The 16,796-nt window shown below is 45.8% G+C and overlaps 1 protein-coding gene across 1 annotated transcript in view; it reads right to left on the bottom strand.

Annotated features, from left to right (window-relative positions):
• CASR (calcium sensing receptor) overlaps positions 1 to 16,796 on the bottom strand; it is an 81,922-nt gene that overhangs the window by 45,010 nt on the left and 20,116 nt on the right. Inside the window, exon 2 of the mRNA XM_060236860.1 lies at positions 1,497 to 1,958. Within this exon, the coding sequence (XP_060092843.1) occupies positions 1,497 to 1,681 (185 nt within the window). The 5' untranslated portion in view covers positions 1,682 to 1,958. The remainder of the gene's footprint in view (positions 1 to 1,496; positions 1,959 to 16,796) is intronic.

Here is a 16,796-nt window from a genome sequence, read left to right as displayed (position 1 = left end):
AAATTAGTTCAACACCCCTGATCTAGATCTTAAAGCCAATAGGCTGTTCGACCAGAAAAAGACAGCAGTATATAAAAAAAGTTATTGCTGTTCAAATATTAATTGAAAACGAACACTATTATAGTTGCACACATCTAATATTTAAAAGCCAGTTTGGCGTAGTGTTTAGGAGCATTGGACTCTAATCTGAGAGAATTGGGTTTGATTACCCATTCCTCCACATGCACCTGCTGGTGTGACCTTGAGTCAGTCACAAGTTCTTTCAGAGCTGTTCTCTCAAAAGCAGCTTTCCAAAGAGCTAGCTCAATCTACCTCACAGGGTGTCTGTTGCAGGAAAGGGAAAGGAGATTGTAAGCCACTCTGAGTGAAGGGTGGGGGACAGGGGTGGAATTCTAGCAGGAGCTCCTTAGGCCACATACCTCTGATACAGCCAATACTCCAAGAGCTTACAAGGCGCTTTTTCATAAGCTTCTGGAGGATTGTCTACATCAGGGGTGTGTTGTCTAATATGCAAAGGAGCTCCTGCTAGAATTCCACCCCTGGCAGGGTATAAATCCAATCTCTTCTTTGTTGTCTATATCAAAATTCAGGTCCACTAACAGAGTCATTAAATGATAGTTAGAAGAGCGAATGGGCTTCTTATTCAGATAAGGATCCAGAAATTTTCTTTTCAGATCCGAATCGATTACACAGAAAAAGAGGAAACGCTCATTAGTTTCTACCGCTATCATAGATACAAACTCTAGGTCCCCTTTCTCAGCTAGTGAATCATCCACGTAAGACTGCAAGTGGACGAGAATTCATTTTTGCAAGAAATGTTCAGGAGCTACTGTCAGTTACAACAAAAAGGACTAAGTTAAACTGGCCCAGTGGTATGACCCAGTTGAAGAAATTTCATATATTGGCAGCAATGCTCCCTCTAAACTGCTGAGTCTAGTGAACAAAGATTCTACTTTGTGAGCTACTGAATAAATTAGTTTGCCCGGGGTAAAGTTGCCAGCCTCCAGGTGGGGCCTGGGGATCTCCTGCTTTTACAACTGATCTCCAGCTGACAGAGATCAGCTCCCCAGGAGAAAAAAAAGCTGTTTTGAAGGCTGGACTCTACGGCATTACACCATGCTGAGGTCCCTCTCCACCCTAAACCCCAACCCTCTCCTGGATCCACCCCCAATGTCCCCAGGCATTTTTCAACACGGACAACCTGACTCTGGGGCCATTTTTCCTGAGCTAAAACAAAAATGTATTGAGTTTGAGGTTAAAAAACTGTGAGCTAGCTCACACTAACTCAGCTTACAGGGAACACTGACTGGCAGCATGATGGAAAGGTACGTCTAAATTGCATGTCACCATTAGAGAAACAAGCCCCTTCAGCCACATCTGGAGAGTCCTATAGCCTGCTTAGCAACACAGGAAGTTAATTCCCATTTGGTCATGATAAATGTACGAGGCTTTCCGGCAGGAGAACGTGTACCTCGCACACGCTCACTCAGGCTTACCTTATACACTCGACAGATTCGGGCCGAGATTTCAGATCTTGGTGTTTTGCAGCCACTCCGAAATGAATGGGGAACAGCCCTCCGAGAATAATGTCTCCTTTCTTCTGTGCCCTTTGATTGGGGCCATAGGCGGAGGTATTCCAAGTGAACGCAAAGAGGAGGAAACAGAAGCGATATAAAGTCATCGTTCCTCTGGTTCACGAGGGGGATCACACGACGCAAATGTCAAAACAGGAGTATGTGGAAATGATTAGGCCAGATAATCTCCAACGAACTTTCGCTCTTCTGAATACTGCATACTTGGGATATGGTGAGCATGTCCAGAACAGGGTAAACCACGGGACAGCAGCCCTAGAGCTTGCGTCTCTTCAGCTGTCTTATCCATTGCAATTCACTAGTCCAGCTGCTTCTTGCATCTTCAGAACTTCCAATGCATTAGGCGGAGTCCATCTTTAAGATCTCCTAAAATGAGAAATTGGGAAGTAATCTCAGAGATTATTGGTTTTTAGATTTCCATGCTGTCTTGCCCACAAAGGGTTTTACAAAAGTGATCATTCTCTCTCATACAAGCCCATCTCTGCTGTCTTGGTCTCCACAAATTCAGCATAGTTTTTCACTCAAATCCTTTGTTCCATCCCAGGCAAAAAATATTAGGGGAAAAGAAATACTGCATATTAGAGAAATTTTCCAAAAATATTCCACCTTAATCACTATCTCTGTGATCATGTACATCTATGGTCAGTAACTTTGTACCCTTCTTCTTCACTTCCCGCCAGCTCAAGTAACTCATCTTAGTCTGAGTTTGCCAGAACCTCGAAGGTAAGTATGACGGGACATGGACAGAACTTGGATGGGAAACCACCAAGGAAGACCGGAGGAAGACAGAGGAAGGTAATGGCAAGCCACCTCCACTACTCGCTGATCTTCAGCCAACAGCCACTATTGACATCAACCATGCAAATGTCTTCTGCAACCACAGGACAAAACTGACCAAAGCCTGGAAAAACACCGCTGTTGAGCTTGAGGTAGCTAAGTGGTACTGGAGTCATTTGTTCTAGAGTAGTGTTTTCACAAGCAGCCCGACAAACAGTCACCTATTTGCTTGGACTTGGGGTTGCCAATCTGCAGGTGGTGGCTGGAGATCTCCTGGAATTGCATCTGCTCTCTAGAGGCTACAGAAATCAGTTCCCCTGGAACAAAATGGCTGCTTTGGAAGGTGGAGTCTATGGCACTACATCCTTTGAGGACCCTCCACAGGCTCCACCCTCCAAATCTCCAGAAATCTCTCTACTCAGAGCTGGCAACCCTATTCGGAAACACATGCTTCCCACCAACCCACATGCGGCAATTCAACAAATCTAAAAGGGTGGTAATACGAGTCTGAAAGCCTGCCCCTTCATGATTCAAATAATGCTATCTGTACCCTGGACCAATCAATGTTTCAGTCCAGGACTAATGACCTTTTATTATCAAAGGAAAGCTGAACAGTGTTTGGGACACTCGTAGACAGATGCCAATGCTCATGTGGTGTCCTGGAGGCAAACATCTAAAATTAAGGTTTTTTTAATTGCAAAAAAAGGGGGATCTTTTAAGGCTTTCTCTCTGTGAAGGTGATCTTTCTGCACAGCCTGGAATGCACAAACACTTGAGGGTCACCCTTCAGTGAGTATCAACCAGCTTACCTCCCTGCCAAGTCCGCAGCAACACACGCTCCATCTCCGGGACGACGGTGTGACTTTTGGAGGCTCTATGCCTCATTTAGCCCTGGTAATGGCCTAATTGGGTTGGAAAAATGCAGGGGCAGGAGCGGGATTTAAAAACCGGCTTTTGCGGTGCCGATTTAAGACTTCAGAAAGAAAGAGAGGAGAGCAAGAAGAAAGAAAGTTAACAGGGGGTGGGTGGAATAAGGATTTCCTTCTCTGAATAGCACATCTTTGATTTAATGAAGATCGATGTTGCTTGTGGATACGTTAACAACACTGTCGAAGTACAAAGGGGGACGGCGTGCAAGCACAAAGTTATTTCTAACCCCCCCCCCCAAGTTTCATGCATGATCGGCTTCCAGCACTTTTTTTTAATCTGCTCCCATTCCCAGCTCACAGACGCTGCTTCCAGCTCTCTGAATGGACTGTAGCTGTTATGGAGTTAATAGATGATTTTACCTTGTACAGAGGAACGGCAACATCAGAGGATTCCCGTGACGAACAAAGCCATTCATTGCAACCACACCTGCCTGCTCCTTGCATGCAGAATACCTCCTGGGCTTCGCAGTCTCCTGACCATCTGGGTTGCTTGATCCAGATGTGACATTGCTTCCCATGCAGAGCATTCCAACCAGGGCTTTTTTTGTAGCAGGAACTCCTTTGCATATCAGGCCACACACCCCTGATGTAGCCAATCCTCCAAAAGCTTACAGGGCTCTTAGTACAAGGCCTACTGGAAGCTCCAGGAGGACTGGCTACATCAGGGGGCGTGGCCTAATATGCAAAGGAACTCCTGCTAGAATTCCATCCCTGGGCCACACACCCCTGATGTAGCCAATCCTCCAAGAGCTTACAGGGCTCTTAGTACAAGGCCTACTGGAATTTCCAGGAGGATTGGCTACATCAGGGGGTGTGGCCTAATATGCAAAGGACTGCAAATGACACTATAAGGAATGTAATGTCCCCCTTTGGCTGTGGGTTCCCAGGTTAGACTAATCCCTCAAGCACCCGTTCTCAGGTCCACTCAGCAGAGACAAGCTGGCTCAACGCATCAGCAGTTTATTTGCAAGGAGACAACTTCAACAACCAACCAACAACTTCAGCTAACATACAAAAGTGGAAAGTGAAATGAGAGCTCCACCCAAAAGGACCAAACTAAATCAAATAGCTATTAGGGGAGCAGCATGCTGTTTCATTACATGCATACAATAATTATACCACAAGCAAGATTTCTTGCCTTAAACCCCGCTATCGTTCTTTTCCTCCTTCCTCTTCCATACAGCCTGTACCTGCTCTGGCCTCAACCAACAACTTTCCTCCCAAACCAAAAAGAAGGGAATAACCACAACAAAAGACAGAACCTAAAGATGAAAAGTTGCAGGAAAACAAATATAAGAGCGTGCATATCTCCAATTTTTTTAAAAAAGCCAGAGTACATGGGTATAAAAACCAAACAGTCAACCCCCCCCCAAAAGAAAGAAAATTACTTACAATATTTATGAAACAAAACTTTCTATAAATATATACATATGTGATACATGACATAAACCTTTAGTTATGATAGGTTAGTAAAAAAAAAAAAAGGACAAACCTTTTGACAAGTCTTCACCAGGGGTCAAAAATGAATGCGCAGGTTGACAGGGATTTAATATTAAAAACAATACATACCACGTCTTGCCTGTATGTTATAATAGAATAGAAATCCTCATCTACAGAGCTTTTGGATAACAACAACATCAGAAACAAAAAATCCTGATGCCTCCAGGCTTGTCTTCATACAACGTAATGGAAAATAGCAGAGGTGTCAAACTCATTTGTTACAAGGGCCGAATCTGAAATAAATGTCACTTTGTCAGGCTGGACCATATGTGCCATAAAATGTAATGCCGGGTACCAGAGATATAAGCTTTTTAAAGGACCCGGGCAAACCCAATTAACGATATTGTTTTTAAAAACTCAAAACACCCTGGAGCTGGAAAGCCCAGGTAGCTTGATACCATCAGATATCGCAAGGGTGGCCAATGGTAGCTCTCCAGATGTTTTTTGCCTACAACTCCCATCAGCCCCAGTCAGCATGGCCAACATCTGGAGAGCTACCGTTGGCCACCTCTGAGATATCAGAAACTAAGCAGGGTTGGCCCTGGCTAGTATTTGGATGGACGATTTCCAAGGAATACTGGGGGCATGACACAGAGGCAGGCAATGAGAATCCACCTCTGAAACTTCTCTTCTATTAAAAACAAGTCTAGCTCGCCACCTAGTGGCGCATAATGTTAAACGAGCCAGAACTTCTGGCTGCCAGACAGTCTTAGGATCTTCTGGCCATATTACACACAATGCCATATGATAATTATTATTATTCAATATACAAACAAAAACAAATTATTCCCAGAAGTCAAAGCAACTGATTTACTGGGGAATCCACAAAAATCCAAATAGATCTATTTAATCATTTGCAAGACTAGGTTTCCCCAAGAGATGAGATAAACAAGGGGGGAGAGATCTTACATTTCCATATGCATTAGATACTTTTTGCATATATAGCACTTTTAGGAGATAAGTCTTCTTCCTTGCAAGTAAATAAGACAGATTTTCAACATACAGATGGCTACAATCCATCTCTCACTCTTTGCTTGTTCTCCTCCCCTGTCCTACCTCTGAAGATCTCAAGGAGATACGCTGGACTCTCTCTTCCACAGCTCCATCTCCACCCTGTGAGGTAGCCCAGGCTGACACCTTCTGGGCTCGGGGGCAGGGGGCTGAACCTGGCTCTTCCAGATCCACCTGCCCCCAGTTCTCATCCTTCCTGCATTTCCCATAGAAGCCACAGGGCTGAGGGAATGGCCTGATGGAGAAGCTGTTTCTGAAACCTCCAAGGGGTGCTTCTGGTCCTCCTGCAACCCCTTTTCCTTAATGGGCTAGGAACAGGTATGGGGGAGAAGGGAGATCGCCATGCCCCACGCGCCTCAATTCCATAGCTGCCTCCCAATTCCGTAGCTTTTCAGACATGCGACGACAACAGCAGTGACCCTTTCCCCCTTTGCTCCTCTACTCACTGCTGAGGCCAGGACATCTTTCCCCTCAGAGTGGCATGCACAAGACAGTCCAATTGTCTTTCAATCCATGTGCCGGCCTTCCTCATCCACTCTCTCCCCGGCCAGCCTCATCCCTTCATCAGCCAGTTTGGTGTAGTGGTTCAGTGTGCAGACTCTTATCTGGGAGAACTGGGCTTGATTCCCCACTCCTCCACTTGTAGCTGCTGGAATGGCCTTGGGTCAGCCATAGCTCTCGCAGAGTTGTCCTTGAAAGGGAGAGCTCTCTCAGCCTTACCTGCCTCAGGGTGTCTGTTGTGGGGGAGGAAGATAAAAGTAGATTGTGAGCTGCTCTGAGACTCGGAGTGGGGGGCAGGATATAAATCCAAGATAATCTTCTTCTTCAAACTGCCGCTCTGTGCACCCATTCTCGCCAATCCCCTCACAGTTTGGTGTGGCGGCGGCGCCTGCCACTCAGCTCCACCCCATCATGGGGTGGCTTCACCAGTCCTTACTGAGCTGCGGTCGCTGGAGGTGGGAGAAAAGAAACACCATGCCTCCTCTTTCTCCACCTACACTGCTGTTCCCCCAAACATACAGTTTTACCTCAGGCTCCGAGTCCTGCCCTCTAGCAATTTCCTTTCTATTTCTTGACGGCTTTGACCTCACACTCCTGACTGTGTGTGCCCACTCGCCTGCTCCTCCCACCCCAAGTAGCCTCCTTTGTAGACTTCCCTCCTTTCCATCAGTCGCTCGTGGGCTGAATAAGAGCCTTGGGTGGGCTGGTTCCGGCCCTCAGGCTGTATGTTTGACACCACTGGGTTTTCGATGCAAGAAATGTTCAGAGGTGGTTCACCACTGCTTGCTTCTTGCACAGCGAAGGTGAAAACATTCCCTCCCCACCCAGTTGTCCTACTTTTTATCTGGCCCTTCACATCTCTGATGTGATGATTCTTGTGAAAAGCTAGAACATGATACTGGATACAGAATCCCGCTCCCTCCCAAACCAAACTTTCAACTGCAGGTTGTTATTACTGTTGTTTAACACGGAGCATGCACAGCCTTGCTTGTAGCTTGGCTTGGACTTTGACTTTCAAATTTGAAAAAAAAAAAATACCCAGCTGGCTCTGATAACTAAGCAGCTCCCCTTCCAGTGATTTGCTGCAGCTTTAAAGATGCTCAAGGTACCTTTGGCATTAATAAGTTCTTGCTGGCATCTATAGAAATGGGTTTTACTGCACTGGGATTACTGTACTGCATGATAGGCTGGTCTTTGGTATCATATTTTCATCATTCTCCAAACATGCATTTGACCCCAAGCATGAAGCTGTATCTCTTTAAATATAAAATGAGGAGGAGATTTTTATACCACACTTTTCACTACCCAAAGGAATCTCAGCATGGTTTACAACTGCCTTCTCTTTCTCTCCCCGCAACAGACACCATGTGAGCAGTATTCTCTCTAAGCCAAGTTAGTGTGAGCTAGCTCACAGCTTTTTAGTTTCTGGCTCACACGTTTTTTGTCTTAGCTCAGGAAAAATGGCCCTAGAGCAAACTAATTGATGCAGCAGTTCGCAACTTTAATGCCTGTAGCTCCCGAAGTAGAATTTTTGCTCACAAGACTCCACAGCTTAGGAGGAGTATTGCCTGTGAGATAGGTGGGGCTGAGAGAGTTCTGAAAGATCTGTGACTGCCCCTGTGGAATGGCTGCATGTGGAAGAGGCGTGGGGAATCAAACCCCAATTCTCCCGATTAGAGTCTGCTGCTCTTAACCAGTACACTAAACTGGCTCTCAACACTTGTATTCAACAACGTTTTTAAAAAAACAACCACTGACAACCTTTCTGAACTACTAAGGTTGCCATCTTCAGGCTGAGAAATTCCTGGAGATGTGTGGGTGGAGCAGGGAGATTGTGGGGTTTGTGAGGGGAAGGATCTCAGTGGGGTGTGATGCCATGGAGTCCACCAACCAAAGCAGCCATTTTCTCCAGTGGAACCAATCTCTGCAGGGCTTTCTTTTGTAGAAAAAGCCCAGCAGGAACTCATTTGAATATTAGGCCACACCCCCTGAGGCCAAGCCAGTTGGTACTGAATTCCTGCTCAAAAAAAGCCCTGGATCTCTGTCATCTGGAGATCAGCTATTTATTTACTTATTGGATTCCTAAACTGCTCTCCACCTTAACTAGGCTCAGTGCGGTGTACAACATTCTACCACAGTTCTTAGTACAAAAGGAGTGCTCAGCTACACGAATACCTGAGAACGCCTTCTACTGAGTCTATGAAGGTCAGGTGGTCTACTCTCACATGGTCTACCACCTAAAGATGCTGAGGATTGACGGTTCTACTGTTATTGTCAAGTGACTTACAGTAATAACAAAACCAGAATTACAACAATTCAAATGTAATTGGAGCAAAATCCCCAAGAGAGTAACGTAAAACCTGCGTAACACAATGGTATCATCAGAACAAACACACAGCTAGGGAGGTGAGAGATATGAACACACACCATTTTTTAAAAATCTACTAGAATAATAAAGATGGCAAACAGCCTTTGCCTGGTACCTAGAAGAGGGCAGACACCAGGGCTGATAACAGACGGGCATTCCGGGGCGGCTTGGAGGCGTCCCAAATCGGGACGGCCCAAAATGAGCCACCCCAGAGCCTCCCCATGCTCACCCGCATGCCGCTCGCATCCGGTCTGTGCGGCTGCCGGGTGCCTCTGCACAGGAAGGTGACCCAGAAGCCGGATTCCTCTTTGTTCGCCCTCGGGGGGGAAGCGCTGATGCACACGAGCGCTCCAGCGCTCTCCTTGGGACCTTCTGCCTACCAAGCAGATGCTCTACCACTGAGCCACCGTCCCTCCCCTGAGAGGTGGTCCAGTCCCTTCCATCCCTAGAAGCAATACTTTGCCAGGACAAAAGCTACACTTACCTGAATTCAAGAGTTTGAAGGGGGAGGCTCTGTAGGCAAATATTTATTTTATTATTCATAGTCCACTCTCTCCCTCCCAATGGGGACTCCAAGTGTCATACAGCATCCCCCACCCTTCCTCCATTTTTATCCTCAGAGGAAAAGGGTTCCTGGTTTCAGGTTCAGAATTACTTGGAAATTTGAGACTGGAGCCTGCGGAGGGCGGGATTGAGGGAGGGAAGGGACATCAGTAGGGTATTATACCATACAGCAGGGGTGGCCAATGGTAGCTCTCCAGATGTTTTTTGCCTACAACTCCCATCAGTCCCAGTCATCAGCCATGCTGGCTGGGGCTGATGGGAGCTGTAGGCAAAAAAAACATCTGGAGAGCTACCGTTGGCCACCCCTGCCATACAGTCCACCTTCCAAAGCGGCCATTTTCTCCAGAAGTGGGAGAAATGTTTTTAATTAATAAATAAATAAGCAACCTTTGTAATTTGGAGATCAGCTGTTGTTCCAGGAGAGTGCCAGCCCCAAACTTGGAGGTCAGAAATACTCCCGCGAGGTAGCCTGTAAGAGAATGATTGGCCCAGGGTCAACCACCTTCTTCCACAGCTCTCGAGATGTTTTTTGCCTTTTGCCTACAACTCCCATCAACCCCAGCCATTGGCCATGCTGGCTGGGGCTGATGGGAGTTGTAGGCAAAGAACATGTGGAGAACTACCGTTAGCCACCCCTGGGGTAGAGGTTCAAAGCTAGATCTCCTAGATCAGGTGTAGCCAATATGCGGCTCAGGAGCCACATGTGGCTCTTTCGCACATATTGTGTGGCTCTTGAAGCCTCCACCGCCCCATCAGCTGACTTGGAGAAGGCATTTCTCTCTTTAAATCACTTCTCCCAACCAAGACAGCCAGCGGTTTGGAGAACACATTTAAAGTTATAGTTGCTTTCTTTCCACCTCACTATCCTCCAAAATCTATTTTCCTTCCTTCCCTCAAACATCTGGTTTTTATTCTATGTGGCTCTTGCATGAAGAAAGTTTTGCCACCCCTGTCCTAGATCCTAGTCTAATACTCTAACTGCTACACCGCACTGGCTCATGTAGTGTTTCTCTTTCCTCTCACACTACCTGGAGATTGGGGGGGGGGGGCAGGAGGAGACTGCTATATGAGTTCTTGTCTTGTCGGATCTCAGAAGCTAAGTAGGGTTGGCCCTGGTTAGTATTCGGATGGGAGACCACCAAGGAAGTCCAAGGTCACTATGCAGATGGGCAGCGGCAGAACACCTCTGAACATTTCCTGCCTTGTGAACACTACAGAGTTGCTGTAAGTCAACTTGGCGGCACTTTGAAGCACCACCGCATGCATTTATACTCTGTCAAAGACTGAAATGTGTGCGTGTGTGCACGCACACACGGAGACCCACAACACAAGTTTGGAGCGGGGGGAGGAGCAGGGATGGGATCGCTCTTCTGCAAAATGCTATTTTTCACCACCTGCATTCACAGCAGCGCCTTTCAACACGGCAAACAGCCACCCTCTTTTATTTTGCTTCTTCAGTAAGTTCTAATAAAGTGTGGTTCTCTGAAAAGAGGCTGCAAAATCTCCCTCCTCGCTCCTGCCCATATGGGTTCCCTGTGTTTTTGTGACGCAGCTTCGCCGAAGCAAGTTTTTCCCCTTCTGTCAGCACGACGGGAGCTGCCGCACCTGTGTTTATGTCAAAAGACCCCGATGAGTTCCAATGCTCGCTTTCGCCTACCATGGGAGATGCTGTACTGAAGCAGAACAGAGCCAGGTTGGTTTCCAGATAAGAAAGCTCGAAGTTGCTCTGTCAGCAAAGAGGAAATCTTGTTTTGACTCAAGTGCCAAGGCTCCATTTTGGAATTACTGTTCAGTAACTACTGCATGGCAAATACTACGCACACAGGTTCCATTTGGACCTCATGCAAAACCATGGCTTATTTAAAACAGGGGAAACAGTGTCCTGATTTTAGGCAGAGTCTCTGGGTGGAACCTCTGCCTGAAGTAGGGTAGCCAGGTTTCACTCAGCAACCCCTGGAAGCAATCAGAATACAACATCATACTGGCACACTGTGACAACACTTCCAGTAAAACCCCAAAGTGACACTCTATATACGTACATATGACCCATCAAGTTGCAAGCTACTTAACTCCAGCCAGGGGCTTTCAGGACAGGTGAGAGGTAGAGGTGGGCTGCCATTGCCTTCCCCTGCACGGCCTTCCTTAGTGGTCTCCCTTCAAAGTCCTCACCCTGCTTAGCTTCCAAATTCTGATGAGATCGGGCTATACCACACTGCCTTCCCTCTCTGGGATGCTCTAGGATTTACAAGCACTAGTTTGTGAGGGGTTTTTTTTGAAAATCCTGTTGCATCTGTGATATCACTTCTGGGTTTCATTGGAAGTGACATCCACTTGCCTGGACAATGCCAGCACATGCTCCAATTCCCTTCCCCTAAGTCCCATTCCTCACTGCCACACAGGATCATGATCATGAGACGTGGGGGTGCAGCCTGGGGACGGTAGGGCTTGAGGAGGGGAGGGACCTCAGTGGGATATAATGCCATAGAGTTCACCCTCCAAAGCAGCCATTTTCTCCAGGGGGGTTGATCTATGTAGTCAGGATTATCAATTGTAATTATGGAAGATCTCCTGGTCCTATCTGGAGGAGAAGAGGAAGAAGAAGAGGAAAGAGGAAGAGTTGGTTTTATATCCTATTTGTGACCTCCATCCAGGGCTGGCCCTGCCACTAGGCAAACTAGGCAATTGCCTAGGGCGCCAGCCTTCTGAGGGTGCCAAATTGGGTGCCGCCATGTGACCTGGTGACGTTATCAGTGTGTTTGGGGGGGGGGGGGTGCCAGACAGTCTAGGGCCAGATCTGCCTCCATCTCTGTGTGAAAGCAGCCCAGGTTCATCCCAATCATATTCATTGGTGACACCTTCCACACGCCAGAGAGAAAGCAACAAAAGCCACATTAAAAGCCACTACGGCCCGAGTGACTAGTGGCAAGCAGAAGCCTGTCTTCACTAAGTCACTCTAGTTAAAATACATCCTAGTCAAAATACATGCAATGCCCTCTACGTGGGGCTGCCCTTGTGCCGAACCCGGAAGTTGCAGTTAGTGCAGAATGCCGCCGCCCGGTTGTTATTGGGGCTCCCAAGATGGGAGCACATTCGGCCGGGGCTCCGGGTTCTGCACTGGCTGCCAATAATATACCGAGTTCGGTACAAGGTGCTGGTCATTACCTTTAAAGCCCTATATGGCCTAGGACCTGCCTACCTGAGGGACCGTCTCTCCCCACATGTTCCCCAGAGAATACTGAGATCGGGAACTCAAAATCTGCTCGTTGTCCCCGGGCCAAAGGAAGCCCGCCTGAAATCTACCAGGGACAGGGCTTTCTCTGTAATGGCCCCTTCCTGGTGGAACCAGCTGCCGGAGGAGGTGAGGGCTCTGCGGGACCTTGCCCAGTTCCGCAGGGCCTGTAAGACAGCCCTCTTCCGGCTGGCTTATAACTAACCGGTATTGGAAACTGAGTGTAGTTTTAATAGACTGCTGTTATGTTTTTTAATGTTTTAACTGTGTAAAATGTTTAAATTTAATACTTTTATGTTAGATTTTATGTGCTGGGGGCTGCCCTGAGCCACTTCAGTGGGAAGGGCGGGATATAAATCGTAAATAAACTAAACTAAACTAAACTAAAATCCTGGTTTCATGTGATGTCTGAACTGAGCCAGAGTCTGCAACCGTCTCCGGGCTCTGATCTGCCACCACTGGAAATTCGCTTTTCAGACGATCATGTGAAAGACTGAACTGTCAGGCTGCACACACATAAAAAGCCAGTCGTGGTGCAGCCTGGAAATAAGATCGGTACATTGGAAAGCAGTTACCGTATCCCACAATGTACTAAGATGGATCCAGGTGGGTAGCCGTGTTGGTCTGAAGCAGCAGAATAAGGATTCAGTCCAGCGGTACCTTTAAGACAATCAACGTTTTAATTTGGGTATAAGTTTTCACGTGCACACAAAAGCTTATACCTAGAATAAAGCTTTGCTGATCTTAAAGGTGCCACTGGACTTAAACTTCCCTTTGGTATTAAGCCATAAAGCAAGGGGAAAAATTATGACCCATGTCTTAACTCTGCCAAAAGAAGGACTAAATTTAGAGATTCAGGATTCTATGGTAACTGCACAGCTAGTCAAGCGGTGACATCAGAGTAGAGAAAGTAAAACATTAACAGCTGGGAAGGAAATGGAATTTTCAGTCAGGCCCTTTTAGGGTTGTGGTTCTTAATAGCTAGCCGGCGTTATCCCACAAATGTCCCAGAATGTCTGTACCTAACATCTCTGGCACTTTTTCAATATCTCCTTGTGAGTCAATCCAGATTCTGCTTTTGCATTATCAAATTCCCATCCCCAGCATGCCCATTAGATCAAATGCAGGGTTGCCAACCTCCAAGCGGTGGCTGGAGATCCCCTGGCATCCAAACTGATATTCTGGTAACAAAGATCAGTTCACCTGGAGAAAATGGCTGCTTCGGAAGGTGGACTCTTTGGCATTATACCTCATTAAAGTCCCTCCCCTCCCCCAACCGTACCTCTCAGGATCTACCCCCCCAAATCTCCAGGAATTTACCAACCCAGAGCTGGCAATCCTAGCCAAATGACATGTTTGGTTTTTTAAAGAGTTGGGTCCTAAATGGCTTTTTAAAAATAAGAGAGAGCCTGAAGGGGCTTGGAACGCCTCCCCCAGGAGGGGAAAGCTCCCACCTTTCCTCCAACTGATTTTCCCGCCAAAACAGCACTGAAGGAGTCTTCTCCCTGTTTTTGCTACTCCCTGTTTTTGCTACACAGAGTACTCCATGAGGAACAGTAAAAATGGGGAAATAATTCCTCCCAGCATTGTTTTGGCACATGGAAAGCACTTGGGAGGAAAGACAAGTAATTATTACTCTTTCAAAAAAAATTCTTCATTTTTTATAATTGTTTAGTGATGACTTTTCTCTTTATTTTAAGGGAATATTATAAACTTGCCTCCCCTTTTACAGATGTTTATATTTTTATGTGTTTAAAAGGCTTTCGAGTGTGTGCTCTTTGACTATGACTATAGGCCACTGAAGAATGCCCCTGTATAAATCGATGGTGCGGTCTCATTTGGAGTACTGTGTGCAGTTCTGGTCGCCGCACCTCAAAAAGGATATTATAGCATTGGAGAAAAGGGCAAGTAGGATGATTAAAGGGCAACTAGAATGATTAAAGGGCTGGAACACTTTCCCTATGAAGAAAGGTTGAAACGCTTGGGACTCTTTCGCTTGGAGAAACGTCGACTGCGGGGTGACATGATAGAGGTTTACAAGATAATGCATGGGATTGAGAAAGTAGAGAAAGAGGTACTTTTCTCCCTTTCTCACAATGCAAGAACTCATGGGCATTCGATGAAATTGCTGAGCAGACAGGTTAAAATGGATAAAAGGAAGTACTTCTTCACCCAAAGGGTGATTAACATGTGGAATTCACTGCCACAGGAGGTGGTGGCGGCCACAAGCATGGCCACCTTCAAGAGGGGTTTAGATAAAAATATGGAGCAGAGGTCCATCAATGGCTATTAGCCACAGTGTGTGTATATATATAACATTTTGGGGGGGGGGGCCACTGTGTGACACAGAGTGTTGGACTGGATGGGCCATTGGCCTGATCCAACATGGCTTCTCTTATGTTCTTATGTTCTTAAGAAGGCACATCAAACCGAAAAGCATTTTATGTACAAAATCCTTTTGGTCTGTAGTTAAGTTCTGATGAACTAATATTACTGTTGGACAATTGATTTTTTTTAATGCATTTTCTATATTTTCAATTGTCATAGCAGGTCTGTCAAACTCATTTTTTATGAGGGCCAGATCTGACATAGATAAGATAAAAATTCTACTTTGTGAGCTACTGGCATTAAAGTTATGAGATGCTGCATAAATTAATGCGCTCTGGGGTCATCCTTCCTGAGCTAAGACAAAAACGTGTGAGCTGGAGGCTAAAGATCTGTGAGCTAGCTCATGCTAACTCAGTTTAGAAGGAACACTGGTGCCGAGTAGTAGAGATATAAACTTTATAAAGGACACAGACAAACACAAATATTTTTTTAAAAAAACCCTTAAAATAAAACATGCTTAAAACATTAGCACTCTTGCAATATTTTGTTTATTTAACACCTCTGATAACCAAATCCTGCCCACGCATGCACAGCCTCTTGTTGTGATGTTCTGAGTTGGGCACAAACATCTGTGAGAAACAGTACTCAATTCATCTTAAGAACATAAGAGAAGCCATGTTAGATCAGGCCAATGGCCCATCCAGTCCAACACTCAGTGGCAAAAAAAAATTATTCACTGCCATCTCCTGTGGCAGTGAATTCCACATGTTAATCACCCTTTGGGTGAAGAAGTACTTCCTTTTATCCGTTTTAACCTGTCTGCTCAGCAATTTCATCAAATGCCCACAAGTTCTTGTATTGTGAGAAAGGGAGAAAAGTACTTCTTTCCCTACTTTCTCCATTCCATGCATTATCTTGTAAACCTCTATCATATCAGCCCGCAGTCGACGTTTCTCCAAGCTAAAGAGTCCCAAGCGTTTCAACCTTTCTTCATAGGGAAAGTGTTCCAGCCCTTTAATCATTCTAGTTGCCCTTTTCTGGACTTTCTCCAATGCTATAATATCCTTTTTGAGGTGCGGTGACCAGAATTGCACACAGTACTCCAAATGAGACCACACCATCGATTTATACAGGGGCATTATGATACTGGCTGTTTTGTTTTCAATTCCCTTCCTAATAATTCCCAGCATGGCGTTGGCCATTTTTATTGCAAACGCACACTTATTTTACAAAACTTATATCCTGCCTTTCTGCCTTCATGAGGGCCACCAAGGTAGCTAGCAAATTAAAATATACATAATAAAGATCACACTTTAAAGCCATTAAAACCAACAAAAAGCCCCCATATCAATAAAACAATTAAAAATAGAGCTAATAAACATAAACTATAGGAAACAACAATTAAAACACTGGGCAGGAATGTCACACAAGTAAGGTTTCCAACCTCCTGGTGGTGGCTGGAGATCTCCTGGGATTTTAAGTGATCTCCAGGTGACAGAGATCGGTTCACCTGGAAAATAACAATGGCCACTTTGGAAGGTGAATTCTATGGCATTATAGCACTCTGAAGTCCCTCCCCTCCCCAAATTCCACTCTCTGCAGGCGCCACACATCCAGAGCTGGCAACCCTATATACAACTGAAAATCGTAAATTATACAATTGCATATACCAAAATAGGCAATTAGAAGCTTTGGCTTTGCTACTAGAAGTTGCTTTGGATGTGCTACATAATCCTAAGAACCACAGAGAGACAACATGCTGTAGCGGTTAAAGTGTGGTAGCAGGCGCCCATCCAAGTTTGAATCCTTGTGGAAGTTCACTGGGCGAGCCTAACCTACCTCACAGGATCGTTGTGAGGATAGAACGGAGGAAATGAGAACAATGCAAAAGCGAGACATAAATAAATAAATAACCTACCAGCTTCACCTTTTTGCATGCAGAAGGAAGTCTATAGCAGAGATGATAATTTTGGGATAACTGGCTTTGTGATCCAGGT

The sequence above is a fragment of the Heteronotia binoei genome, chromosome 4 (genome assembly GCF_032191835.1).
Source record: "Heteronotia binoei isolate CCM8104 ecotype False Entrance Well chromosome 4, APGP_CSIRO_Hbin_v1, whole genome shotgun sequence".
NCBI classification, from domain to species: Eukaryota; Metazoa; Chordata; class Lepidosauria; order Squamata; family Gekkonidae; genus Heteronotia; species Heteronotia binoei.
This window is presented reverse-complemented; position numbering and strand designations above follow the sequence as displayed.